The sequence below is a fragment of the Opisthocomus hoazin genome, chromosome 8 (genome assembly GCF_030867145.1).
Source record: "Opisthocomus hoazin isolate bOpiHoa1 chromosome 8, bOpiHoa1.hap1, whole genome shotgun sequence".
In the NCBI taxonomy this organism is placed as follows: Eukaryota; Metazoa; Chordata; class Aves; order Opisthocomiformes; family Opisthocomidae; genus Opisthocomus; species Opisthocomus hoazin.
The window spans coordinates 72,899,952-72,927,312 of NC_134421.1; the positions used below are offsets into that span (position 1 = coordinate 72,899,952).

General features: G+C 48.9%; 1 protein-coding gene across 1 annotated transcript; it reads left to right on the forward strand.

Annotated features, from left to right (window-relative positions):
- Positions 1–13,370: 13,370 nt before the first annotated feature.
- Positions 13,371–25,468, forward strand: NET1 (neuroepithelial cell transforming 1). Its single transcript, XM_075428434.1, has 10 exons — positions 13,371–13,513; positions 17,822–17,929; positions 18,739–18,906; positions 19,680–19,742; positions 20,190–20,286; positions 20,409–20,485; positions 20,985–21,242; positions 21,494–21,664; positions 22,539–22,725; positions 23,590–25,468. The coding sequence occupies exons 1-10, from the start codon at positions 13,421–13,423 to the stop codon at positions 23,988–23,990; spliced, it is 1,623 nt and encodes a 540-aa protein (XP_075284549.1). The 5' UTR covers positions 13,371–13,420; the 3' UTR covers positions 23,991–25,468.
- The last annotated feature ends 1,893 nt before the right edge of the window (positions 25,469–27,361 follow it).

A 27,361-nucleotide genomic window follows, 5' to 3' on the forward strand; every position in this document is an offset into this window, starting at 1 on the left:
GCTTATCTGCATGTCTCCATTATGTCCCTCATCAACCTGGTCCACCGCCACCTCTCCTTTCAAGCCCAGGTAGCTTCATTTCCAGCTGCAGATGGTGGGTAGCCCTGAACTCCAGCCATTTTCTGGACATCCAAGCTTTCCTGGGGCTAGCTAGAGGTTAGTCTTGGATTAATGCCCCTAACACTGGAAGAGAAGTAAATACAGGAAGGACAGAATAACGAAGGAGAGCGCATAGCTGTGCGGTTCAGTCGCCCAGCAGACATACCCTTACTGCGTGGCCGGGGACCAGGTCTCCTCTCAGAGGCTTTGCCAATGTAATTACACCGGCACACCTTGACCAGAGCGCTGGATTTTGACAGCAGCCTGTAGGCAAGCAAGAACTCTACTTTTCTTGGTCTCATGTCTCTCGTGTTGGAGTGTGTCACACAGGGTTTTTTTTTCCCCGTGAACACCAAGTACTTATGTGCCAGTCACAAACAGCATCTCTTCATGCCATAGTTTGTGCAGCTGTTTGGCCAAAAGTCTGTAAAATGTCCCTGGCTTGAGTCTGAGGGGAAGTGGGTAACTCAGCCAAGGGTCCTTTTCATGCCCAGAGAGGTGGGGTGGGTTTAAAAAGAAGGACTAGTGCTTGGTCTGCATAATTCTAAGAAAAGACTAACGCAGCTTTGCTTAAAACATCTTCTGGATGGCTTCTGACTGGAAGCAAGGTTACTCACGGTCTGTTTTCCTTTCTTCCTTTTCATTAAGGGAGGATTCATTTATGAGAAACAGGCACTTGATCTTTGTTGACTTAACGGTCCTGATGCACATTCCTCACCTGAAGCCTTATTGGTGTTTTATGACTTCAGGTGGGCAATAAGCAGCAAAAAAACCAGACTGATCCCTAAAGAACAAAATACCCTGGTTTTAGGCAAAAGCCCTTCGTAGGAAAAAGGAAAACTAGATGACTGGAATTGTTTTCAAATTGAAAACCAGTACTTTCTTAAAAAGCGCTCCTGGAGCTTTAACCGGCGTCCTTGAAATGTAATTAACATTCATGCTCATGGTGTTATTTAGGTCTTGCTAAAATAAAGTCACAAAATATTTAGATTTCCCCTCCTGATTAGCGTTTTTTTATGCTTCTCCTTTACAATACCTCTTTGAGAGCCTAAACCAGCTCTCACGGTTTTTACAGTTTAATAACTTTCCTAGAAGTAACTTTTTCCACATGACTTGAGTTTCGTGAGAAGGTTAACGTATCAGATCTCTGATCGCGACCGTCTCAAATATGTGAGAAAACAGTACCGTAGCAATTGCTTTTTTATCATGTGGCTTTAAACGCCCAGATCTGAGCAGCCTGAAGAGGCCGTTCTCTTGGAATCTGTTTCGGTTCTGGCACCACGCAGGAATGATACAGCTGGCTCCGCAGTGAAACGTCTACGTTTTTGTATGAAACTATATTGGGCAAAGGAAATGGGGCCCAGCCAATGCAATACTTATTGCATAAGTCTAGCCAGTTTAAAAACAAAATTTTGGCCTTCCTTTCGTGTCTGGGCTTTGGTCTGGAGCTGTATGTTAAAGATGTTAATATACTTGACTACATAAGGAACGAATAATACTCAGACCAAAAAGGCGTGGTGTCTTTGTCTTTATTGCAGGGTTTCTTCTGTTAAATAGATGCTAATGTACTTGACTTACATATGGGAAAAATAATCTGCAGACCAAAAAGGTGTGGTTATAGCAGTCTTTTATTGCGGGGTTTGATAAATAACCAACGCTGAATATTTTGCTAAACCTAAAAAAACAAACGTCTGCATTTGCATGTGTTCTCAAGCCTGCCAAAGGTCTGTTCAAAAAGTATGGAGTGTGCTGGGACATTAATTCAGTGTCAATGCTATAAATATGGTAAGACATAATGTCTAATGTGAGAATTTTTTCCTCTCTAGTTAGCAAGTCTATCAGTGAACAGACTTACTCACGTGAGTCAGTGAGTCAGTCAGTATCTTGTCTTTGCAAATACAGAAAAAAAACAGGAAAGCTGAAATCACTGGGGAACTTCGTACTTGAATCCGCTTCTGTAGCTAGTCTGAATAGCTGAGAAAAAAACCACAGTGCCAAAATCCAAGATATAAGAAACTAGTGAGTGCACTTCTGTAATGTCTCACCATTACGTGTGTGTATTTAATAGCTAAATGGCAGAGTCAGCATAGTGTGGACAGGCGAGAAGATGCATGGGAGCCTAAAAACACATCCCGTGAAAGGACTAGCAAACAAGAGAACAGGTTTCTGAGAACCCTCCGGGGAAGCTGGACATCCCCTCCGCAGCATCAGATTTTCAAAGAAACCGTGGAAACTAGGCTGGTCAGCATTTAAAAATAATTTGAATGAATACTTGTATTCAAACATTTTAAACGCACTTACAGTGATGACAAACCTCTATTAAAGCTGAAACTTTAAAGTTATTTGAATATATTATTGAATTCTAAGAAAACAGGGTTTATATATTTGCTGCTGACAGAAGGTCAAGCTGCTGGACTGGTAGAGCAGAAAACTGAAATTTGCTGACGTTCTGAGTGGACTCATGGTAGGGGTCACCTCTGCAGCTGCAGAGAGGGTGTTCTCCTCATTTCACCTAGTTCAATGTCTTGTCTGTTCAACTGATAAACAACATGTAGACTAATTTAAAAATACAGACTAGATTCTTTTCTTTTTCCTTTGTGCTTAGTGAAGTGGAAGAGGATTAACTTGTCTCATTCCGAAATGCTAAAGGACAAGGGTCAAACACAGGATGAAAATCAGCTACTTGCTTCGTGGGTGCCCAAACAATTTATGCTCGTGACCCATGGGGTTTTTTTTCCAGACCAGCTGATTTGCAGGGTGGCACAGTCTAACAGGATGAGTCCACAATTGGTTTTCCGTTCTCTGGGTGTCAAAAAAATAATGTAGAAGCCCAGATAGTACAGAAATAGTGGGAGGTATCAGGAAGCTCAGTGCAGATGCCTTTCATCATTGTTCCACTGGCTTGGCTTGTGCTCTTCTTCAGATAGGAAAATAACTGAGAGCTCCCTGGCCAAAAGCCTCATCTTTTTCCACAAAAACGCTGATTCTGTGAGCCTGTTGCATTCCTCGCAGGGATGCTGCAGCCACAGCTGTCTACTGGCCACGTCCGAAGTAATGAATTAAATAGGTGATGGAAACGCTCTCATGTACACACATATTCAGCTGTTTATAGAGAACTGCACTGAAACAAAGCCCTGATACACGGCAAGAATTCCCCAAATAAAATACATTTGGGTAGTAGAAGGTAGCTGAGGAGCAGAAACAACAAACCTAGCGCAAAGCTGCTTTATGCTGGCGCTGTACCCCGGGTGAAATCAGTGGATCCCCTCACTCACAGACCCCTGCCTAAGCCCAACCACGCTGGTGAGCAAACGTCACCAGAGTTAGGCATGGTATCTGCTGGTGTCCCTTAGAGACCTCAGATCCTAATGACCACCTAGCCCGACCTTCTTGGTACCTAAGTCTTCCAAAAAGCCCAACTTTATTGCTGGATTGCTGATCTCAGAAACCACAAAAAAGTGTTTCATTTAACTAAATGAATCTCAAATCATTTCACAGTGGTAACCGCTGCATTCTGTCCTGCTGCTGAGATTTCCCACCGAAGACTTTACTCACAACCTCAGTTACGGGAGTGCAGAGAAATCAGTTTATAGGCATAGAGTTTATAGGTATTGATCAGGTGACAAACCTCATGAACCAGCATCAACATGCTTCGCATTTGTTTTCAGCCTTTCCTTTTTTGAGTTGGGGTGTAAAGAAAGAAAATCATAAAGTCTGCTTTATGAAAAACAGAGCCTTCTTTCTAAACAGAAGTGGAGTGTACAGCTATAACTCCATTTCATTGTTTCATTTCTTACAGAAGAGGAAGCGCCGAGAGAAAGACGACGATGTAGTCAGTCTTTGCAGCCTTGACTTTAAGGTAATGAAAACAGGCTTCTCCGCAATATTGTGCAATCATCTACTTTGTCGACTACGGTGGCTTCTGCCGGGGAACGCCGTACTTTCTGTGTTTGCATTTCACCATCAACAGTTTAGAGACGTGTACAGCTGTGTTTGTTCTTGCGTACACCTCTGGGGTGGGCTGAATCCTGCTAGTGATATCCATCACGCTGTTGGTGATCTCCTGTTTTAATCATTTGAACCCCAAATCTGCCACAGTTTTAATGCTGCGTGAAATAAATGCGTGTAACCTGCATTTAGCAAGAACATAAGCATCTTCAAGTGCCAGGAAGCAAAACTGTGCAAAGCCCCTTCAGACGTTGCTTTTGTTTGTCTTTAGTTAGTGCACGTCATTGTACTGCAAACAACCTGGACTGGCTGGGCTGTAAATTGCTCTTATAGCTATGGATTAAATTGACTTACAACAACGAGTGTGGGGAGGCGCAGAGTTGCATCTTTTTCCACGGACTGTCCAAGCTTGGTTTTCTGACAGAGAAACTACATCCCGCTGCCCATCTGCCCTGAAGATCTCACTGTCAGGGGCTTCCCTGAAGAGCAGGAGGAAGAGAAACAGGGTTCTTTCTAGGAAGGTAGCTATTGAGTTGAGAGTTAACAAAGTGGGTCTTACCGTTTATTAGACTGGGATTAAAAGTAATTTGTTAGTGAGGAATTTCCTGTTTGACCTAATGACCGGTGCATCCTCTGTTGTTGTCACTTGCTTTGCATTTGTGCATTATTTATTAGCCTCACTTAACCTGGCTACTGCTGGATGCCTTCCATGACCGATCGTTCTGTCCAGCAGGCTAACTCTGGGCTTTGACCTCTCTAGACTAGCTCTCCTGTTTCAGATAAGACCATCCCTGTAATTTCCCAGTAGGGGAGGGAAAAGAGTAAAAAAGATTATCTGCAGAGGGCTGTGACACAGCAGTGCTGATGCCTCTGAACTGACTGTGTTTCGGGCTTGTTTTGTTTCTGAGGTCTTTCTGGTTTTCTGATGCAGATGGGATTGTTATGGCTAGGAAATCTGCCCTCAGGGAAGAGGATTTTCTTTTTCTTTTTTTTTTTCTTTTTAATTTGACTACCTTTTTATGTGTTGGACAAAATTGCATGGATTAGGGTTTCTCCCACAAAGCAATCACTTCAAGGTGAAACTAAAATATCAACAGTAATTTGTGTTAAGAGTTTTAACAGAAACCTTCCAAGGAAAAAGGGAAATCCCTAGGCTGATACAGTCAAAGTTCAGACTGCAGCTTTTCTTTAACCCGACTTCTTAACTTGTTCTTTTGAAAGGGTCAGGCTTTACTGGACATTTGAGAGTTTGAGGCACACCCACCAAACACACTCCAGTATTGTTAAAATACGTTAATGGTACTGATTGGATTGTAATTTTCAGGCTTTTTGATACCAACTCTCAAGGTTATTAAAAGTTTTGAAAGCACCACAGTCAAGTAGTTACAGTCAGATTTTCACAATACGTCACTGGGACTTCTGAATCGTACTGCGCACTTACGCTGCAGTACAGATTATACCTCGCTCTGTCTAGATTTGATGAGAGTGAACCAATAGCCTAGAATTTGGCTCCATCGGAGACGGATATATCTATTTCATCGGTGACTCCACAACCTCCCTGGGCAGCCTGGTCCAGGGCTCCGTCACCCTCAGAGGGAAGAAGTTCTTCCTCATGTTCAGACGGAACTTCCTCTGCTTCAGTTTGTGCCCATTGCCCCTTGTCCTGTCGCTGGGCACCACTGGAAAGAGCTTGGCCCCCTCCTCCTGACACCCACCCTTCAGATATTTATAAGCATTTATTAGGTCCCCTCGCACCCTTCTCTTCTTCAGGCTGAACAAGCCCAGCTCCCTCAGCCTCTCCTCATAGGGGAGGTGTTCCAGTCCCCTCCTCATCCTCGTAGCCATCCTCTGGGCTCTCTCCAGTAGCTCTTCATCTTTCTTGAACTGGGGAGCCCAGAACTGGACACAATACTCCAGATGGGGCCTCACCAGGGCAGTGTAGAGGGGAAGGAGAACCTCCCTTGTCCTGCTGGCCACACTCTTCTTGATGCACCCCAGGATTCCATTGGCTTTCTTGGCAGCCAGGGCACACTGCTGGCTCATGGTTAACCTGTTGTCCACCAGGACACCCAGGTCCCTCTCCACAGTGGAGTCTTCTTCTCTGGAGATATTCAAGACCCGCCTGGACAGCGTCCTGTGCAGCCTGCTGTAGGTGACCCTGCTTCAGCAGGAGGGTTGGACTAGATGACCCACAGAGGTCCCTTCCAACCCCTACTATTCTGTGATTCTGTGATTCTGTGAAGTAAGGTCACAAGATAAAATCAAAATAATTTAAGAATGTTACGTGGAGGTCAGACCATATATTGTTTATCCCTGTCTTACAGATGGGAACTGATTTTTCAGAGTTTGTCTCTAGAAAGTGTCTTCACTCCACAGCATAACTGTGATTTCAGCTCCACTATCTGCCCCGACAAATATAGCTCAGCTGACAAGCTGTTGTTTTGTCACCATGTTGGTAATAACGGAGGAGTTTTGCCAGCACGCTGCATTCACACTCCTACTAGACATAATTGTGCTGACAAAACTGCCATACATATGGTGATCCCATGAAGGGCTGCTTTGCAGCAGGGAGCTGCACCCTAGTATCCCAGACTTGGCACCCTACCCAATGTATGTTTCTAAAATAAAGGTGGGGGAAGGGATTATTTAATTTGGATGTGTACTTGTCTCTCTGAAAAGGTTGAGCAGTCCTTTACTGATGTTTAAACCTCACATGTTCTAGATCACTGTTCCGCCTCACCAGGAAGATGGTACGGATAATGGCAGGGGAGATCACTGCACCCAGACCGACTGCAATGCCCCGCTATTCTTGTTTATTTGGGCTTGTTAACCTCCTCCTTTCTGCCCAGAGTCCTACTCAAAAATGAACCAGGTCTGTTAGGTCTGTTAAGCTTCTAATTTGACATACAGCCTAAACCTCTCCAAACATTACAAAAATACGAGTGGGAAGTTACAACCTGAGAGTGTAGCTAGAGCATCCAGTTCCCTCAGCACTGAGCCACCCCTCCTCTTGTGCCAAAACACCCTCCTTTTGGGAGAAAGAAGGCATTTTCCCCCCAGATCGTATCTGGAAGCATATTAAAACATGGGCTGTTGATAATTGTCTGGTTAAGACAGAAGGGAGAATGAATTGCAGTGCAGGGACTGCAATAAGAAATTGAGAGCAGGAATTTCTTGACCAGATCTTTATGCTTTAAAACTGAGTTATGTTTGCATTTCAGGTAGGTTTATGACCAATTTTTTCTGAAGTGATCACATACGAAACAGTTCCATATTACCCCCACACTTATGCAAGGTGTTGAATGATTCATGGGAGGAAGAAGTGGTGTGTTTTTTGAAGGTGTGTAGGTCTTGATGTTTGTTAGCAACTAGATAAATACTTTTCAGTATATGACAGGGAACAGACGGATGCGATGGTGTATTTTACCAGAGGCAAAATGAAGCCAGGCTGAGTAATGTGTGAGAATCACGTCTCGTCTGGATGGTGTTTTCTGTCGGTTATGGGATGCCCTTGTAAGGCTTCAGGAAGAAGGATTTCACAGAGGAAGTGAAGTCTTAGCGAGGACCCTTTTTCTGAGCCTCCATGCTGTGTCCTTTCAAAGCCTTACTCACCGTTTTTGGGACCAGTTCTGTGAATATTACTCAGCCTGGACGGGCTTGTGTTGGCTGCAGAGACAGACTGTGACGATGAAGCTGACAGTGACAATCTCTCCAGGGAAGGTGGATAAACAATTTAATGTAAAAAATTGCTTGGAAAAAAAGCGGAGGGGGAGCGAGAATCCTTGTGTGTCTGCATTCCTGCTGGTCCAGATCACCTGAAACCATCAATGAGTGTCTTTCCACGGTCAGAGTCCCCAGAAGCAGCTTGGCTTCAGGCATGGATAACACAGCCTCAAGATCATCACGAAATAATGCAACAAACTGCAGGGGTAACTCCTTCCTTTAGTATATGTACACACAAGCTTTAAAGAAACAACAAAAACAGTCCTTCCCGCCTCCCTTCCCCCTCCCAAAGATACAACCGCTCTGGAGGACTTTTACAGGAATTTTATTGGCGTGTCTGATTCATGCAAGAACGTGCCCGTGAATAAGTTACAAATTTGTATTTGGAAATGGACTTTGATCAAAACGAACATCTCTGGCACTGGCTACACCGCGCAACTCTGAAAAACAACATTTGGCACGTGAGCAGGCTGGGAGCTGAAGTCAACTGTAGCTTCTCGCTCCATTACACCGTTGTTAGGGCAGATGTTGTGTTTAATAATATCATGAGGTTGGACGGCCCGTGTTTTTCTGGTGTAGCATTCATATTCATAAGGTGGAAATTGCTTTTCTGGCCTGAGCGCACAAATGTTCACTTCAGCGATGGTTGAGGTAACTCATTTTCTACAGAGGGCTGCAGAATGTCGTAGGCTGTAGTTTGGTAAAAATGCATCTGCAGTGTGGGCTGGGTTGTTTCTTCTTGCATTTGTAACTGTATAATGACGTTGAATGGCAGCTAATTATAGTAACCTCCCACCATCCAAAATAAATGCTGGATTCCAGACCGGCTTGTAAACTTTTGAGAAGACCCGATAGTCTCTTGATGGGTCATAGCCTACTTTTGCTCATTTTCCAGAACACTGCTCCGAATTTGGCTCTGAATATAAATATCTGGGAGCGGAATGTTAAACACAGCTCATGGGACGGTAAACAACTTTGTGCATGGCAGAGGGGGTCTGACTGCCCTGGGTGTGTGATCGTGTATGGCAGAAGACGATTGCCTGTGGAGATCTTATTTATTCCAGCCATCAAGTGTTCTGCGTGTTATGCTATATATAGCACATTAAGAATAGCTGTAAAGTGTTTTTTTTAGATGGATTTCACTACCTAGTAAATAGGATTTCGAAACATACACACGCAACAATGAAAATGAATATGCTATGAATGTAATGGATGCTTTCGTTTTCCCCGAGACTTCAAGCCGCCAAAGGGATTAAAATGTCGCAGGTTCTTTCTTTGAAGAAATTGAATCCAGATGTCAGGCAGATTAGAGGCACCCAGGACCTGTGAAAACCAGGAAAACTGCCCACTGAGGAATACCCCCCTGCCTCCAGGCCCTGTTAATGCACCAGCTCAAGGCTTCTCCTCTCCAGCCAGTGGCAGAACTGAGATAGATAGGTAGAACTTTTGTCGTTGGCTCTTGTCAGCAGCAGCAAACGTCCTTCTTGCAGGGTTAGGTATAAAATAAAGCAACCCTGAAGCGTCTTGGCTCATGGTTGGGGCTGTGGAACCCGACCAGACCTGAACTATGAGGACACTGAGGGCGCTGTAATGATTCTTTTCCACTGAAGGTAGGCTGAAAATCACAATCCAGGCCTGCTAGGGTTTAACATTAACTGCGTCCGCCTACCATTCTCACACATCATTTGCTTGAGTACTGCCAAGAGAAGAGACGGGATGAGGTCGTGAGCGCCGGCCGTGATGGACACAGGTGCTGGAGGACATATTCAGCTGTCGGGGCAGCATTCCTGCATGCCACGCTTGGCAACCCCTGGCACTAGCCAGATGCCGTGTGTCGCTTAAACAACTGAGTATTTTTAACTGTGAAAACTTACATCAGTCTGGAATTGTACCCTGGAATTTGGATGCATGTTTTCTTAGGAATTTATCATTTGTTAATCTAAAATTTATTTGGTGATGCTTTGGGGCTGAAATAACAAAATGGCATGTCAATACCCCGGAGAGCATTTTTGTTTAGTAGCAGCCCTACCCAGAATAACTTGCAGGAGCAAGGAATGTCGCAGGTATGAGACCGCCCGGGACTTCAGGCAAACAGCTCTGTGTAAGAGCAGTCCTCCCTTCACCGTGGAAATGAAAACCCAAGCTAAAAATAAGAGTAAAACAGTGAGGGCTGGTTGACTCCTCTGTCACTTGAACTCTTCCCGGCTCCCTGATTTGATAGTAGGATAGGAGTCACCAGGGTGTTTTGCTCCTAGAAGTGAAAATCTCCATTTGAGTATAGGGGAGGAATGCTATTTAAACCCACTGGCAGGAAAGCAGGAAGAACTGGTCCGTTACCCATCGCTCAGCTCGGCGAGCCTACCCTGGCGCGGGCTGATCCCTGCCCAGTGGGCTGGAGGGGCAGGGGAAGGCACGAGGGAGCTTGGGGCCAGCGCAGAGGGGAAAGGGGGCACTGGGAAGACAGAGGGAGATGGTGGTGGCTAGCAGAATAAGTCCTGAGTTGGAAACTGGGATTATGGTGTGGTGTGTAGAGGGTATAATTCCACAAGTCTGGCTTCATTGCTTCTGCAGCACGAGAAAAAATTCTTTCTTTTTCCATTTGTTTTGGCTTTCATGAGAGCGTTCCCAGTTACCACAGCGTTCTTCGCGATGGCTTGCCCACTGGAGTGGCATTTGCACCCCACTGAACTTTACTAACTTAAAGGTCATATTTACACCGCCTCTTGCACGTGTTGTAAGTAGAGCAGAAGCAGGTAAGAAACATGCAGGTATCATAGCATGCTCAGAGCTGCCCCAAGGCTGTGCTGATCATATTACACAGAATCACAGAATGGTAGGGGTTGGAAGGGACCTCTGTGGATCATCTAGTCCAACCCCCTGCCGAAGCAGGGTCACCCAGAGCAGGCTGCACAGGACCTTGTCCAGGTGGGTCTTGAATATGTCCAGAGAAGGCGAATCCAAACCCCCTGTGGGTAACCTGTTCCAGGGCTCCGTCACTCTCCATCACCCCTCATATTGCTTTAGAGGGGACGCCGTGGGCCTGGGGAATGGCTATTTTACCTCTGCAAGATCACCTTCCACCCCGTCTGTCTTCAGGCTTCTCCAGATTTATTGCCTTCCCTGCATTGCACGTTGGTCAGTGAGGACCCATCACACAGCGCGTGTCTCCACCGCCCAGGGTGAATTTTGCCTCGAAATGGCACTCAATGATCTATAAACATAGAGCAGGCATACAGAAATCATCCCATCTGCTACTGGGGCAGCTGGGAACCACTTGTCTTCGAGGGTTTTTGCTGCTTTAAGGCCTTACTTTGAACGAAGGGCAGTTGTAACCCTCGGCATGCGCCACGCCGGGAGGCAGACGGGGAGCCCTGTTGCATCAGGCCAGAGCTTTATGTTTCCACAACATGGCATGAGGGCTATGAGGATGGTGAGGGGACTGGAGCATCTCTCCTACGAGGAGAGGTTGAGGGAGCTGGGCTTGTTCAGTCTGAAGAAGAGAAGGATGCGAGGGGACCTAATAAATGCTTATAAATATCTGAAGGGTGGGGGTCAGGAGGATGGGGCCAAACTCTTTCCAGTGGTGCCCAGCGACAGGACAAGGGGCAACGGGCACAAACTGAGGCACAGGAAGTTCCACCTGAACCCGAGGAAGAACTTCTTCCCTCTGAGGGTGATGGAGCCCTGGAACAGGCTGCCCAGGGAGGTTGTGGATTCTCCTTCTCTGGAGATATTCCAGACCCGCCTGGACGCGGTCCTGTGCAGCCTGCTGTAGGTGACCCTGCTTGGGCAGGGGGGTTGGACTGGGTGACCCACAGAGGTCCCTTCCAACCCCGACCATTCTGTGATTCTGTCACATCAGCAGGCTGCATCAGCTGGGGCTTGCATCACCGCGAATTAGTTAGCCTCACGAGGTGTCACGCCGAAAGGCAGGGATCTCCCCGCCGGTGAACGCGTGCTTCGGCAGCAGGTCCCTTCCCCGAGGGCTCAGGGAGGAGAAGGACTATTTTAACGCGTACGTCACAGAAAACACTTGACACGGCACAAAGTGCTTCGAGACACAGGACATCACGTTCTGGTGGTAACGAGAAGCGTTTAAGAGCCGCCTTTGTGAGCGTGACTCTGCTTCACGCCTTCCCTCGCAGCTCCTGGTCGTTCGTGCCCTATTTTTAGTCGACTCTGCACAGCCTGTCTACATCTCTGTGAAAAGAGATGCGCTGCCGGGGTTGAGAAGCGTTCCTGAATCTTTCAACCAAGTTTAACAAACTTTTGAGCTTAGATTGTAAGAGAAATGGGCATTTTTTATACTTCCCCCCCAAAAAATTGATCAAACTCAGTGGAGGGTTTGCCTGCTCCTCCCCAGAGTCATCATCCCTTTGGTCTTCTGTTGTCTCAAAAATGGTTGACTTCACTAATCCCAAAAAGGATTACTCGTGTCTGAAAGAGTCACAATCTGTCCTTTCACCAAGGGTACGGCAACTCCCTGTGCCCCGAGTTTCTGAGAATCCGGCGGTGGACGATCCCCGACGCCCTGGTCTCGCACGGCAGAGGTTAAACAGGCGCAGATTTGCCAAGAGCAGCTCTCCGCGGGAGAGAAGCAAACAAGGCCATAAAAACAAGAGCCAGGGGAGGGGACAGCAGGACTTTCCTCCTGCCCATTACTGTGAAAATGTCACTGCAAACCCTGTGCCCGTGCCGCAGCGGCCGCGCGGGAGCCGGGGACCCGGCGCTGCTCCCAAATCCTTCTCCGAGGAGAAGATCGTTAGCGCAGGTAGGCAGCAACGCAGCTGCCCTCCCATCGCCAGATAAACTCGGTTTATTTTTACCAGCACAAGAGACCTTTTCTTTTGGAGATTTGTAGCAGTGCCAGGAATAATATGACTTGAACAAACAAACATGAAATACAAACTCTTTGCATCTAGGGCCAGGCCTGCTGGGACAGGCTCCCCTGTTAGAAGAGGGGGAGAGGCTCAGCCCAGCCCCTGGCTAACAGAGCCGTGCCAGCACAACCCTTAAAGCTGAGAGCAGACTTAAAAGCACAGGTCCAGACAAGAATTCTTGGGGTTTTTTTTGAGCAAGGAGGGCTGAGGCCGGTAAGAAAAACAACTTGTGGTGGCAAATGATTTATGCTCCAGTGGCGGCAAAGAGAGCTGCCGTCAGAAGGAGCGCATCCCACTGCCGTGCTTGCAAGACGCCCGCAGGCGGGCCCCAGCGCTGCGTGTGCCAGCAGAGAAAAAACAGGGGGAAAAAAAAAAACCCAAAAACCAAAACATAACGTTGGGCTTTGTCTCTTTCCAGCGCCAACAGCGCAAGCCCCGCGATTTTCAAAGGGGTTTCCATCGCGGGGCGTGACGGAACAGTCCCCTCGACCCTCAGTAGGTGCCCCCACGGCCCTGCCTTAAAGTAGAGCCTCTCGGGGGTCTCATTTTGGGGGAGTTTAGGTGGAAATCAGGGCTGGGAAACGGGCCCAGAGGGTCCCCGCCGCCGGGCACCCTGCCTCTGGGGCGGGGCTAGTAGCCAATGGGCGTGGCTTCGGCGGGGAGGGGCGTGGCCGAGGCAGTGGCCCCGCCCCCGCCGGTGAGGTCGGGGCGCGGCGCGGCGGCGGGCGCAGAGCGGGGATGAGCGCGGGGTGAGGCGGCGGTGGGCGGCCATGGTGGCTCACGACGAGCTCGGGGGGCTGCTGCCCATCAAAAGGACTATCCGGGTGATCGACGCGCAGAACCAGTCCTTCAGAGAGCAGGAGGTGAGGAGAAGGGGGGGGAAAGGGTTTTTTTTGAGGGGAAAGTGGTGGTTTTGGGAGTGTCCGTCAGTCCCCCCCCCTTCCCGCTCTCCGCGCCTGAGGGGAGGCGGCGGGCAGGGATCGCTGCCGGCCGGGAGCCGGCCCCCGCTCTTCCCACTGACAGGATTTTTCCTAATTAGGGTGCTCGTTTGCTGCGTAAAACACAGGTTGGTCGGGGTTTTTTTTGGAAGTGTCGTTATTCCTGTCATCTGTTGTTATGTAGATGAGAATAATGGCATTCCCGGTTCGCTCCCGTGCCTCCTGCTGCGGCAGAAGGCAAAAGTTCAGCAGCCAGGTAGGGGCCGGCTGCCCTGGGCAGGGTTTTATTGCTGAGATCAGCGGTGAGGTGAGGTGGGAAAGGAAAAAAAAAATAAAGGCGGCTCCAGACTGCTCTGGGACTTGAGGGCTCTGGTCTGAGCCGCCAGGCTCTTAAAATCCTGGCGTTAAAACAGCCAAACTTGGGCAATCTCATTGTGCAAAAGGGAAAGCAGATGTTGGGAGAGAAATAACGTCAGCCAGCCCTCTTAAAGGAGAGCGAGTCGCCTCTTAATTCTTAAAACGTGTATTTTCTGTAGGATACAGCCAGCATGCTGGGTATCTGAGTTCAGTTAGACCTCGAGCCTGGGTTTGAGCAATGGTTCCTAAGCCAACGCTCCTACCAGTGCCAGGTACGGAGCTGCGGTCGAGAGCCGCTGAAGTTATCGGCGGAGCGCGAGGCCAGATGCCCCCCTGGGTCGCGAACAGCCTGTTGGATTTGCCAAAGGCGAGGGTCGTAACCCCCGTACCGACGTGTCGAGCCGCAGCCCGGTTGTTCGGTTTGAGTGCAGGCGGCCGTACTCAGAACGGAGCTTGAGATCCGGCAAGCTCCTTGCACGTGAATCTTAAAATAAGACAGTCAGGTGGTGATGATTTCTGTCAGAAGTTATTCCAGCTGGTGACTAAAATCTCTTTGTGCGTATTTGGCTTAATAGGAGAAGTTTTGCTGCGTGTGGTTTTTGGATTTGTCACCGTGTTTGTGTGCGTTGGTATGAGACTAGGACGTAGGACATTGCTCTCTAGTAAATGATCCTTGTAAAAACCACTAATTATTACCCAGCGTAAGGGGAAAGGTTGGAGGCGTGCGTGCTGCTAGAGGATAATGTTCATTGCTCAGAAGTAGAGCCTGGTTTCCTTTCGAGCAGCAAGGTACGATCTTTTCATGATGTGAAGAGTTAACCTACACTTAGAAGCCCTTGTAGAAATTCCACTGGCGTGAAGTCTTGCCTGCCAGCTGAGGCACGGAGGCACAGATTTAGCTTTTGTGTATATGAGATATTTATATTCGCTTTTAATAAAGAGTCCCTTGAAAAAAAAAAAAAAAGACCTGAATGGAAGCAGAAGTGCTGTGGAACTCACTGGGGTTTTAATTACCTGTCAGTGCTGTAGTGCTTAACGCCCCTAGCTTGTTACAGACACTTTGCAGACTTCATTCGAATCTGGGCTTCTGTAAGTAATACAGCGTGGAGACAGGCTAATCATTGTTTGCAAGCACAGAACTGAAAAAAAAAATAATGCTGAGCCAAAGTTATCCATAGTGTGAACTGCTCTGAGTCTCAGCTTACACCGCGACTGAGTTTGACTGTAAGTGGAGTACATAACCCCAGGCTGAAATGCAGATCTCGAAGGTGAAGTTTCTAAGCAGAAGGATTTTTTTAATTCCGCTCTCCCTGCCTTGGATCAAACGGTATCGCTGGAAGGAGAAGAAGAAACAGATGCGCTTTTTTGGCAGTGGAGCCAGTCATGTCTGAGAGCACTCGCAGGACAGAAGGTGGGATTTGTTTCCCTTTAAGAGAGGGGAAATGGCCTTTTGCTAAGCTGGATTTATAGCGTACAGAAGTTTTTTTGTTGGCCAGACACCGCAGGGGAGCACATTGCATGTACAGAAAATACTCTGCTCATGCCGGTCTGTGTGAAATTCCTCCCTGCGCGGAGCAGAGGAGGGCTCCTCCAGCGTGTGCTCCCTCTTGTTCAAGAGACCAGTGCTTTTCACTTCAAGCCTGTCTTTGCACGTCTCGATACATATCGACTGTTCAGAAAAGTGGCGATTTATAATCCCAGGGAGCCCCTTTGAACTGCCTGTCCCAAACGGCGAGGCAGGAATGCCTGCTGCCAGACCTTGTGCATATGCATGTGTCGCTTCAGCCTAGCGCAGATGTGCCGGGAAGGCATTCACACGTGTCCCTCAGCACGGACAGTGTGTCGTATCTCATATCTGGACAGGCTGCCGAGCTGACCCTTTAACAGAGAGCTGCGAAAGGCTGTATGAGCGTCCTGAAGTACTGAGGTTTCTTGCTATTAATTGTCAGCGTCACATTTTTCTTTTCCATGCTATTTATATCACTGGCCTCGACAAAGCTGTGTATGGCTTATGTCTTTATATTTTCTGCTTACATTCCTGCAGTTTCTTAAGCTTTCTCTTGGCTTGTGTCCCTTTATTGTAGTACACTGATAGGTAATTTACTTTTAGAAAGCAACTGATCATTTTCCTCTGCTCAGAAGCATCTGTAATTAACTGACATTTTGTTGTCTTCTTTAGAGCTTGGCCTAACTTTCCGGCCTTCTGCATAATCATTTTCCTGACTGACTCTGTCTTGAGTGCAGTGGCTGATGGATGGCAAAGGAAAGAAGCGACTGCAGTGTTCCCAGCACTGTCCCTAAACCCAGCTGAGGGTCGGGTTCCTGGGGTTGAGGACGCTCTCTTGTAGCTTTTCCCCATTTCTGTAGTACCCTCATAGTTCTGAGATTACCCAAACATTTCCAGCACAGCTTGGAGCGCGCTTTGTGTTGTGCCAAGAGGTCTTTCTGTTATGCATCACTCATAAATTGTTTCTTTTCATGTTTCCCCCCTGCAACTTTGAAGGCTTAATTCAGTATGAGCTAACTCCTCTGTTGCCTAACACTGGGTGCAGGCAGACAGGCAGGCCGCTCCTCGGGTCTTGTTGCTGAAATCGGATCCTACGTACATAGCTTTTATGCTTCCTCACTCTCATGACTGGAATCCAACTCTGTGTGTTCCTGTTCCCCTTTTTTGTTTTCAGCATTTGTCGCTTCTCTTGCCACACAGAAGCGAAAGGTTTGGGCACTTATCTTGCAATCTGAGGCGGGAAGAGGAGAGCTTGTCCTTAGCAGTCTCAGTCTTCACTTTTAGCCGTTTGAAACCTCAGAGGAGAGAACTCAACTGTAATTAACAAAAAAAGGCCTAAGAAAGCTTTGGTAAAATTTCTACTGAGATGAACTCAAAAAAGAGGCTGCTTCCATCAGCTCATCTGAACTTCATGCTAAGAAACTTCCTTGTGATGATGAGTCACGTCCAGCCATCTGCCAGATGTTCAAGGGCACCTCATCTAGCCTTTCTCCTAGCCTGAAGCTCCTGGCGTCCCATTGGGCACACCTTTCCTGTGCAGTCCTTACAACACAATATTTTTGATGTAAAATACGTAGGGTTGCCAGCGTGATTTTAAAAACCGATCCGAGCTTAAGCAGCAGGAGGTTTCCGTGGCGTGTTTCCTCTTTCTTGGCAGCACTTCGGTCAGGACAGAATTGAAAACGCTGTGGGCTCCCGGCAGGGATTAGTGGTGTAGAAAAGCAGAAGTTCTATCTTTCAAATCTGAACAACATGTAAGAAAAATTGTGATGGCTTGCAGGGGGTGGCGAGGAGCAGAAGGGGGAGGAAGCTTTGTAAACTGAAGGTTTTAAACTTTATCCGCTTTGTGTGTGTGTGTCCCTCGCAGGAATGTTCAGCATGTGGTCGTTTGCTTGGTGTTAGGATAGCTGCTGAGGCTGTCCTGGGCTCTGACTGCTACTTTTCTCTCCAAAATAAAATGGAAAAACACATTCTTTCTACAAAGGAAAACATAATAAAACAGAGAAGATCATCACAGCTTCATCTTTAGATGACATTCACTTGCCTGGCAGAGGAGAGTGCTTTAGTCTATTTATGTTCAAACCATAACAGTCCCTGTTGGAGCCCTGTTTTGATTTCTGGCTGATGTGTATGTTATCTTGCCTCTCTTACACTAGGCAAAGCCTCTGCAGTTTAATTGCAGCCTTAAAGTTCAGACAAATATTTACAGCTTCTGCTTTCCTTGTAAGATGAATGTCTGCTTCAAAACACTCTCTTTGCTGTGTTTCCCACTCCTTAAGTGGGTTCATGCTTTTTAAACCTGCCTGGGCAGCTTGGGAAATAAAGTGGGAGTCGCAGCCAGTACAATTTGTTCTCTGCTTTATTTACAGGAACCAAGCAATAAGCGGGTTCGGCCTTTAGCACGGGTCACATCCCTGGCGAACTTGATCTCTCCTGTAAGAAATGGTGCAGTTCGGCGCTTTGGGCAGACAATACAGGTAAAAAGCAGAGCCTTCCAGTCCTTGAAGTCTGGAGACGTGGGGAAGTTACTGGCTGTACGGGGCTGAAACGGGCACTGGGATTTCGAGGCGTCTCTCGAAAATCTCGTATGTGACTCATGCAAGGACAGAAAGCTTGCTTGGGACTTGGGGATGAAGCAGAGTTCAGGAGTTCAGAGGTGGCATGCTAGATAACCAGGTTATTGAGGACTTGAGCAGTAAAAAAAATCAACTGATTCAGATAGGGAGAATTAGTTGATAAACTGTTCCAGGACTTGAGATACGTGTATTGGAGCATGTGTTTAAATGTGAACTGACCCCGCTGTTCAGCGATCTTTCAGTAGTGTTAGAGAAGTGTCGTCTAAGGAACACTACACCCCACGCTCGCGCATAAGAGCGCTTCTGTGTCTGGGTTTGAGTAACGTTGCAAATCACGAGAGCAAAGTTCAAGTGACTCCTGATTAGCCCTGTTCTAGGTAGGATTATGACCCTAGTTTATTTTCTTCCTCATTCCTTGGAAACAGACCCAAGCTTTACCTGCCCATCCTCCTCCCAAGCACTGCTTGGATCAGTGCAGCGAGAGGCACATGGAAAAGCTTGCCAATCTCTGGGCTCTCGGGGCTTTCTCAGCAGCTTGATTAAAGTGTTCCTTTATCTGAGGAAAAGGTGTCTGGGTGTGTTTTCCTGCCCTGTACAACAGAGGAGGATGAAGGATTGGGTGGGGTATGGATAATACTACAATACTTCTGTATTTCCAAAATGTTTGCTCTACATATTTAAAAAAAATTTTTTTTTTTCAACCCCTCTAGTCATTTGCCCTTCGCAGTGACAGCAAATCTCCTGGCTGCGCCCAGAAGTCATGTAGCAGATCTGCTGCTCCTACTCCTCCTAAACGAAGAAACAGCGTACTTTGGTCTGAGATGTTAGATGTCAACATGAAAGAGTCCCTGAGCACCAAAGAAATCAAGCGCCAGGAGGTAGGCTGTCCGCCAAACAGCGGGACTGGGGAAGGCAGCCGAGGCTGCTTCCTCTGTGGGGAAAGGAGTAAGGAGCATCCGCGGGTGACTGTATCGTCCTGTGCACCTTCATTTCTAAGCCGCTAGATTTATAGCTGCATTAGGCATGGGAAAAGGTAGGCTGCTCTCTCTGGAGTCACTAGGGAGTTTGTCTCCCCAGTTTGACCCTTCGGAGCTGCCAAACTCTTTCCCTGGGGGTGCTCAGCGTTTCAGAAATTTGAGACCCAGCTACACCGGTTGCTTTGCAGCAGACCCAAAGTCGGGTTCCTTCTAAAGCCAGCTGTCTTTCTCTTAAAGCTCTTGACAATTGGTTGAAAGCCAAATAGCAAGGCCTTGGCTTGCCTTTTTCCTGTAGTTCTTAGACAAATCGTCTAGTGACAACACAGAAGCTGACTAAAGACGCCTGGGATTTGACCTCTGTGGTTTTCTGGGCTTTGTTTATTTCGTACTGGCCTGTGTAAAAGCAGTGATTTAAAAGGCGCTAATATTTAATTTGGCTTGTGCACGAGCGTCAGAGCTTTCACACAGTTGTAAGTAATGTTGCTCTCTCGGAGCTGGGAAAGCCGGCAGATTTACTTGAGGTTGTCATGCCCAGGTGGCATACAGTGATTCAGATGGCGAAACCGCCTATTCACGCTGTAGAGACACCATATACATCATGTGAGCTGAAAGGCTCTTTCAGAGGAAGGCCGGGATTAAAAATGACTTTTGATGCTTTATCCCCTTCCTCACAGGCAATATATGAAATGTCCAGGGGAGAGCAGGACCTAATCGAAGATCTGAAGCTTGCCAGAAAGGTGAGTGGGGTTTTTTCCTGCAGTCAGTAATCGTATTGCGGGTAATAATGAAGTTTCATTGCAGCTGCAAACATTCCACATCAGCTTTGTCAGGCCCAGAACCCACAGCTTGACAGCTGGCCTGGGAAGTTGACGTGAGCAGTCCCACAGTACTGGTTTGACTGCAGTAAACCCAGCCAAATAAGGGTTGTGCTTTGCAGTCCTACAGAGCCGGTTGGGGAATCCCTCTCCCCGGTGAGAGCAGTTCAGACAGGAAAGTCCTTTTCATTTGAAGGCCTTGATACCTTCATACAGAGATGAACCTTCTAACGATCAAAGTCGGTGTTACTGTTTGTGTTGGCTTCACTTCATATCTGTCCTGCGCGTGGTACATCCCCTCGTATTTCAGTTGTCAGCTTTTGGGCTTGGGAGATCTGAACATGTTTTAATACTGATGTTCTTTGACAGGCCTATCATGATCCCATGCTGAAACTCTCTATCATGTCTGAGGAGGAACTCACCCACATATTTGGGGACTTGGATTCTTACATTCCTCTGCATGAAGGTAAGAGCAAGTGGATCATTCTCACATAGTGTGCTGACTAAGAGTTAAACTCTGTGCTTTCTCACATTGGAACAGCTTACTGGAGCACTGATGCAATTTCTGTCCTTGTGTTTCAATTCCAGACTTGTTGGCGAGTTTAGGAGAAGCAACAAAACCAGATGGAACAGTGGAGCAGATTGGACCCATTCTTGTGAAGTGGGTGAGTACAGAACTTAGAGACAGCAGGCTAAAAATGCGCTTAAAGAACGTTTAAAGCTAGAAGCCGAAAAGCTGTGGGCTTTTGTGACCTTGAGCGAAGAGATTGGAACGGAAATCCTGGCTACACTGAGAACAATAGGAATCTGTCAGCCGTAACGGGCCATGATTTCACCCTGGAGACTTACACTGGCATGACTGCAATTACTTGCTGATTTATGTTTGAAATGTCTATATCTTCTGCACTGGTTGTCACTGATGTGATTTCAGTGGTGTTATCGCTGTTCATCTCAACCATCTGAACTTCAAAGGCATTGCATGCAGGATGCCCTTGTTCTCCTCACGAAAGACCAGCTACATATACAAGATAGTCTGTCAGCTTTTTTTTATTGGGCAAAGTATCGCAGTAAGGGAAGTAGAACTCCCCGAGCTTGACATGTTAATGCGATTTGCTTTTCCTACAGGGAGTTTGACTCCTGAATAATTGTTCTCTTGTCCTGCAGTTACCACGACTCCATGCCTACAAAGGTTACTGTAGCAATCAGCTGGCAGCCAAAGCGCTTCTGGATCAGAAGAAGCAGGACCGGAGAGTGCAGGACTTCCTTCAGCGCTGCCTGGAGTCCCCTTTCAGCCGCAAGTTAGACCTTTGGAGCTTCTTGGACATTCCTCGAAGTCGGCTGGTCAAATACCCACTGCTCCTGAAAGAGATCCTGAGGCACACTCCCAAAGACCATCCCGATATCCAGATTCTGGAAGAAGCCGTAAGTAATAGTGATTTTGTGATCGTTGCTCTGACGTAAGCACGTCATTCTGGAGCTCCAGAAAGCTTTCTTAAACTCCCCAGCAATTTTGTGGGGTGGGCACAAATCTGCGACTGTAACCCTGCATGAAAGCAAGTGAAAGATGGGTCCACGTGGGTTCCATCATCTGGAGTTTAATTAAATAGCGCTTACAGGGAGGATACACAAGCAGAGGCCACTATTTAATCACTTGTGAACGTTTTGATTTATAGATAGCGATAATCCAAGGAGTCCTCGCTGACATCAACCTGAAGAAGGGGGAGTCGGAGTGCCAGTATTACATTGACAAGCTGGAGTACCTGGACGAGAAGCAGAAGGACCCAAGGATTGAAGGCAGCAAAGCTTTACTGTGCCATGGGGAGCTGAAGAACAAAAATGGACATGTAAGTCCCTCCTGTTCACGGTAATTAATTCTCAAGTTTGAAAATCTTCCCTCGGAGGCAGTGAAAACTGTTTGTCTGTTATAGCAGGACCAGCAGCCCTTCCATCCTTCGGGTTAGTTTAGACAATGAGCTAAATTTAAAAAGCAGAAGAGAAAGCACCTGATGGCAGTCTGCATTTCAGGGCGTAAGGGAAAGTTTCCTGCTGACAGCTTTACAATTGGCCTTCAGAAGCTGGAAAATAATTAGCGCAAGATTACCATAGAAAGCGTGCTCCGTGCCCAAGCACTCCATCAAAAGGGATTTCCTGCCGGCTGTTTACTTTCAGGTGCTCTGCCGTTCCCCGTTATGAGCGCTGGCGCACAGCTCTTCCAAACAAAAGCGTTCCTGCAAAAGCCTGTTTGGCTTTGACGTGAACCACCAGAAGTTTATCTCCTGCTGCAGCAGCGCTGAAAGACCCTGCTGTATGCCTTTGTTCTGCCTTGCGGGACTAACCTCATTTTAAACATCAAATTTTTTTCTGTTTTCTTCATGGTTTTTTGTTGGTTGGGGGCTTTTTCGTTTAATTTGGCCATTATATTTCTGTACACATAAAGCATTTTGTATTGTCAGAAAAGATGTTGTTTTTAACCATCCTATTCTTGGCCTCTATAAATCATAATTCACTTTCTAAGGGTTGTGAGATAAGAAACCTGGTGATGTAAGTGTGGTCTGTGCCACCGCTGCCAGGGCCCTGCGTCGCTGTACGAGGAAACTGGCAGAAAGTTAACGTGGGTGAAACTCCAGATAACGTGGCCTTGAATCCCAGAGGACGTGTAACCGCTGTGAATACAGAGTACAACGCTTTGCTCATATTCAGATGTGTTTTCCCTTTCAGAAACTCTACGTCTTCCTCTTCCAAGACATCCTGGTTTTGACCCGGCCGGTCACTCGCAATGAGCGTCAGGCCTACCAAGTGTACAGGCAGCCGATCCCCGTCCAGGAGCTGCTCCTCGAAGACCTGCAGGACGGCGATGTGAAAATGGGAGGATCCTTCCGAGGAGCCTTTGGGAATTCCGATAAAGGTACAGACCAACCCAGCTCATCTGTGCGGGAGTCTGTGGGTGAGGAGAGGTTACTCCTGGGCGTAGATCCCCGTGGACCGAGGTTCCTCCAGGACAGCAGACATGTGATCCATGCTAACATCCACCTTTAGACTTGTCACTGCTGGGCTTTGCAGTTTTACATTTGGTGACCGTGAATGTGAATATGGTGCTTTGCAGCTGGTGCTCAGGTTGGAAAACATCTAAAACAAGGAGGACACGGAGCTGTTGGGGCCAGAGGAGGCCCCAGCAGTAATGTGAGAGCTGGAACCCCTCTGCTGGGAGGAAAGGCTGGGAGAGCTGGGGCTGGTCAGCCTGAAGAAGAGAAGGGCTCCAGGGAGACCTTAGAGCAGCTGCCAGTGCCTGGAGGGGCCTAGAGGAAAGATGGGGAAAATCTTTTCAGCAGGGCTTGTTGTGATAGGACAAGGAGCAATGGCTTTAAACTAAGGGAGGGGACAATGAGACTGGATATAAGGAAGAAATTTTTTATGGTAAGTGTGGTGAAACCCTGGCCCAGGGTGCCCAGAGAGGTGGTTGATGCCCCATCCCTGGAACCATCCCAGGCCAGGTTGGACGGGGCTCTGAGCAACCTGACCCAGCTGAAGATGTCCCTGCTCCCTGCAGGGGGGTTGGGCTGGATGGCCTCTGAAGGTCCCTTCCAACCCAAACCATTCCGTGACTCTGTTTCAGCGTGCTGGGTTGTGGGCTTTGGGGAATGATTTTTTTGGTGGGGTTTTGAACGCTTCCCCTGAAGCAGAGCAGGGCAGTCCAGGTCACTTGTCAGGCAGTGGAATCTCTAAATATTGAGCTAGGAACTGATCTGCTTTTTCCTATGTTTATCTTCAGCTAAAAATATCTTCCGAGTTCGTTTCCAAGATCCCTCGCCGGGCCAGTCCCACACGCTGCAGGCCAACGACGTCTTCCACAAGCAGCAGTGGGTGAATTGCATCCGCGCCGCCATCGCTCCCTTCCAGCGGACTGCCGCCACGCCGGAGCTGAAGGAGCTGCCGGAGCTGAGCGAGGAGTCGGAGGAGAACAACCCCTCCGCGCCCAACGTCAAAGCCCAGAAGAGGCAGTCCGCCGTGTCTGGCGTCACCGAGATGGAGCTAGACGAAAGCACGTCCGCGTGCGGCCCCGTCCTGGACTCGGAGGAAGCCAAGGGCGTGAAGTCGCACCGAACGCCGTCCGGGCACAGGAAGACGAGGGAGAAGCAGCTGAGCGGCAAGCGGAAAGAAACGCTAGTGTAAAGAGGAGCCCAGCGACGTGGTGGAAGACTGTTTATTTATAAATAACGTGTACATTTTTGTTGTAATGTGAGCGTGGTTGGATTCACTCTACTGAACAGGATATTTTTTTTTTGTTTGTTTTTTTATGTTGTAATGGCAGCTACTGGTATACAGTTAACGCTGTTGAGCTGGGGTCTGTTTTTTACAAAACGTGGCCGCTTTGAACCTGGTTTGAATGCCACGAGTGATTCGGGAGCCCTCGGGCGTTGGACTGCTCGCGGCAGTCAGGAAAATTTCCAAACGATTTCCACGCGCGGTGTTGGAGGCTGGAAAACAGAACAGCGAAAAGGGGAGGTCGGGGCCGTCGCCAGCCTGGCAGCACCTCCCCTGGCAGGGGCTCTGGGTCAGCCCCGCAGGAGTCCTCGGAAAGGGGACTCGAATCCTGAATTCACGCTTCCTTCTTGGCTTGGGCACTGCGTGTTCTGCGGTGTCGGGTTGTCATCATCCGTGCAACTTTTCATGTTCAAAAAGGAAAAAGAAAAAAAAAACAGACCCCAGGTTCAACAGGTTCTCAATTGACCTACTGGAATCTTCCATCTTGGTGTGTCCTTTCTACATTCCTCATTTTCACTCTTGTAATCTGCCAGCTATTTAATTTTTTTTATTAGTTTTGTTTCAAGTTTGGGGGTTTTTTTGTTTTGTTTTCTTTGTTTTTCTTTTTTTTTACTTTTGTATGTTGATTGTTTGTTTGTTCAGACTTGGCATTTCCTTTCGAGTACCTGACCCCCCTGGCTGGGGGGTGTGCGTGTACATAACTGTTTCTCGCGTCACTCCGCGGCGGGAGGAGACGCTCGGCGTGAGCCGCGTCAACGCCGCGAGAACTGCATTGCTCACAGGTGTAGGAAGGTTGTAGGCACGTTGTAGAGGGTTTGGGGAGGGAAGAGGAGCAGCAGCTAGTGGGGAGTAGCAGGCAGCGAAGGTAGATTATTTTTTTTTTTTTGTGTTGCCTTTTGGAAATGAAACGCCTTCCGCGGGGAGGCAGGACTGGAGGCAGCCCGGGGGTTACTGCACGTGGTAGAAAGGTAGAGAAAAGAAAGCGTTTGAAGCTGAGGAGGTGGAAGGACAGAGGAGACGGCGGTTGTACATACTCGTAGCGGCGCCGCCGCCGCGTTCTAGCGGTCCAACGATCCGCGTGAGCGATGGGGAACCGCGCGGCCGAGCGTCGTGGGGAACAAAGCGGTGACAGCGTCAATTAAAGCCCAGGGGTTGTTGCTGTCGCTCGGCGAGGGCAGCGATCCCGCCGCGCCCGTCCTCAGGCGTCACCCGAAATCTGCGCCTGAGGAGCCACAACTCGCGCGTGAAGCGTTCGCGCCTGTCCCTTGTTTGGCCAGTAAGGATGGAAACGGGCGGGGGGTGTACAGAGACGCGAGCGTCTGGTTCTCTGTAAATGTGTTTGTACAGCTTCCAGTGCCAAGTGCCATTAAATTCCTGACAGCCTCTCGCCTGCCTCGTCTGCGTCGCTGCCGGGGAGGGCCGTGGCTTCATCCAAAACCCTTTTTCTGTCACGGTTCCCCTGTGGGGGGGGTTTGCAGCTCTGTGGGCAGCCGCTGCGCTCAGCGCGCGATGGGCTCCTCGCTGTAAAACAGGGCGCAGCCGCCTGACTCAGCCGGCGCTCGCATCGCTCCCCTCGTTTCTGGGGGAAAAGGGAGCGGCGGCCGTAACCCCTGCCCTCCTGGGCCACCGAAACCTCCTCCCTCCGTCAGACCAACCGCCCCGCAGCTGCAAAAGACTCCACATTGCGAAAATATTTTCAAATCCTCTCCTGGATGAACCTTCAATCAGCGCTGAGCAGAAGGAGCAGCCTCCCCTCCGCTGAGGCCGCTTCTCCTGGGGACCTGGGGAGCACACCTGGGTGTCAGCAGCGTGATGAAGCCATCGGGTCTCTGCAACCCTCCTACAGAATCACAGAATGGTGGGGGTGGGAAGGGACCTCTGTGGGTCACCCAGTCCAACCCCCCTGCTGAAGCAGGGTCACCCAGAGCAGGCTGCACAGCACCGTGTCCAGGCGGGTCTTGAATATCTCCAGAGAAGGAGACTCCACAACCTCCCTGGGTAGCCTGTTCCAGGGCTCCGTCACCCTCAGAGGGAAGAAGTTCTTCCTCATGTTCAGCTGGAGCTTCCTCTGCTTCAGTTTGTGCCCATTTCCTCACCGTTGAGGACAAGCAACCCTCCCGAAAAGCTGCGGCCTGACCGTGTGGAGCCGCGTCCGGGCGCAACTCCCGCTCCCGGGGAGAGCAGCCCCCCGCCAGCTCCCTCGGGGTGCGCGCGGTCCCCCCTCACTGCAGCTCCCTGCTCGGGAGCGAAGGCGCAGCTCCGTGTGCAGGGTTTATGGCTGAGGTCTGACCTGCGCAGCTCAGGTTTGATCTGGAGGGGATTCGGCCATTCCCGAGCAGGGAGGAGCTGCAAAAAAGTCTCCTTTTGCCAAAAAATAAAAAGGGGGCGGGGGGGGGGGGGGAATTAGGGCTACGAGGATGGTGAGGGGAGTGGAGCATCTCTCCTACAAGGAGAGGCTGAGGGAGCTGGGCTTGTTCAGCCTGGAGAAGAGAAGGCTGAGAGGGGACCTAATAAATGCTTATAAATATCTGCAGGGTGGGTGTCAGGAGGACAGGGCCAGACTCTTTCCAGTGGTGCCCAGGGACAGGACAAGGGGCAACGGGCACAAACTGAAGGAGAGGAAGCTCCAGCTGAAGATGAGGAAGAACTTCTTCTCTCTGAGGATGTCAGAGCCCTGGCCCAGGCTGCCCATGGAGGTTGTGGATTCTCCTTCTCTGGAGATATTCAAGACCCTCCTGGACGCGGTGCTGTGCAGCCTGCTGTGGGTGACCCTGCTTCGGCAGGGGGTTGGGCTGGGTGACCCACAGAGGTCCCTTCCAACCCCGACCATTCTGTGATTCTGTGATTAGCAGGGGCTGGGGCTCATCCTTAACGGCGAGGAAATGCGGCGGGGAGCCTGCTTATCCTCCCACGTGTCAGGCTGGGGCTGAACCTTCGTCTCATCCCGTAGCCAACAGACGGCAAACGAGCCAAAAACTTAATTTCCCCTTAAAAATAAATTCCCTCCGACTCCGGGTGGTTCCTATCCCCGCTCTGTCCCCCACGGGAGGAACGCGCAGACCGCAGCCGTCCGCTTCGCTAGACTAAACACGCCGGGCTTTCCCGGTTTCCTCCCGTGCTGAGAACTCCCATCGGGTCCTGGCCAGCCCTCTCCTCGCCTGCGCCAAGACCCCCCCCACCCCATGCATGGGGGGGACCCCGGGACGCAGAGAGGGGACCTGGGCCAACACCGCATCCCCAAGGCCCACCGAGCCCCTCGGCCACCCCGGCCATAGCGA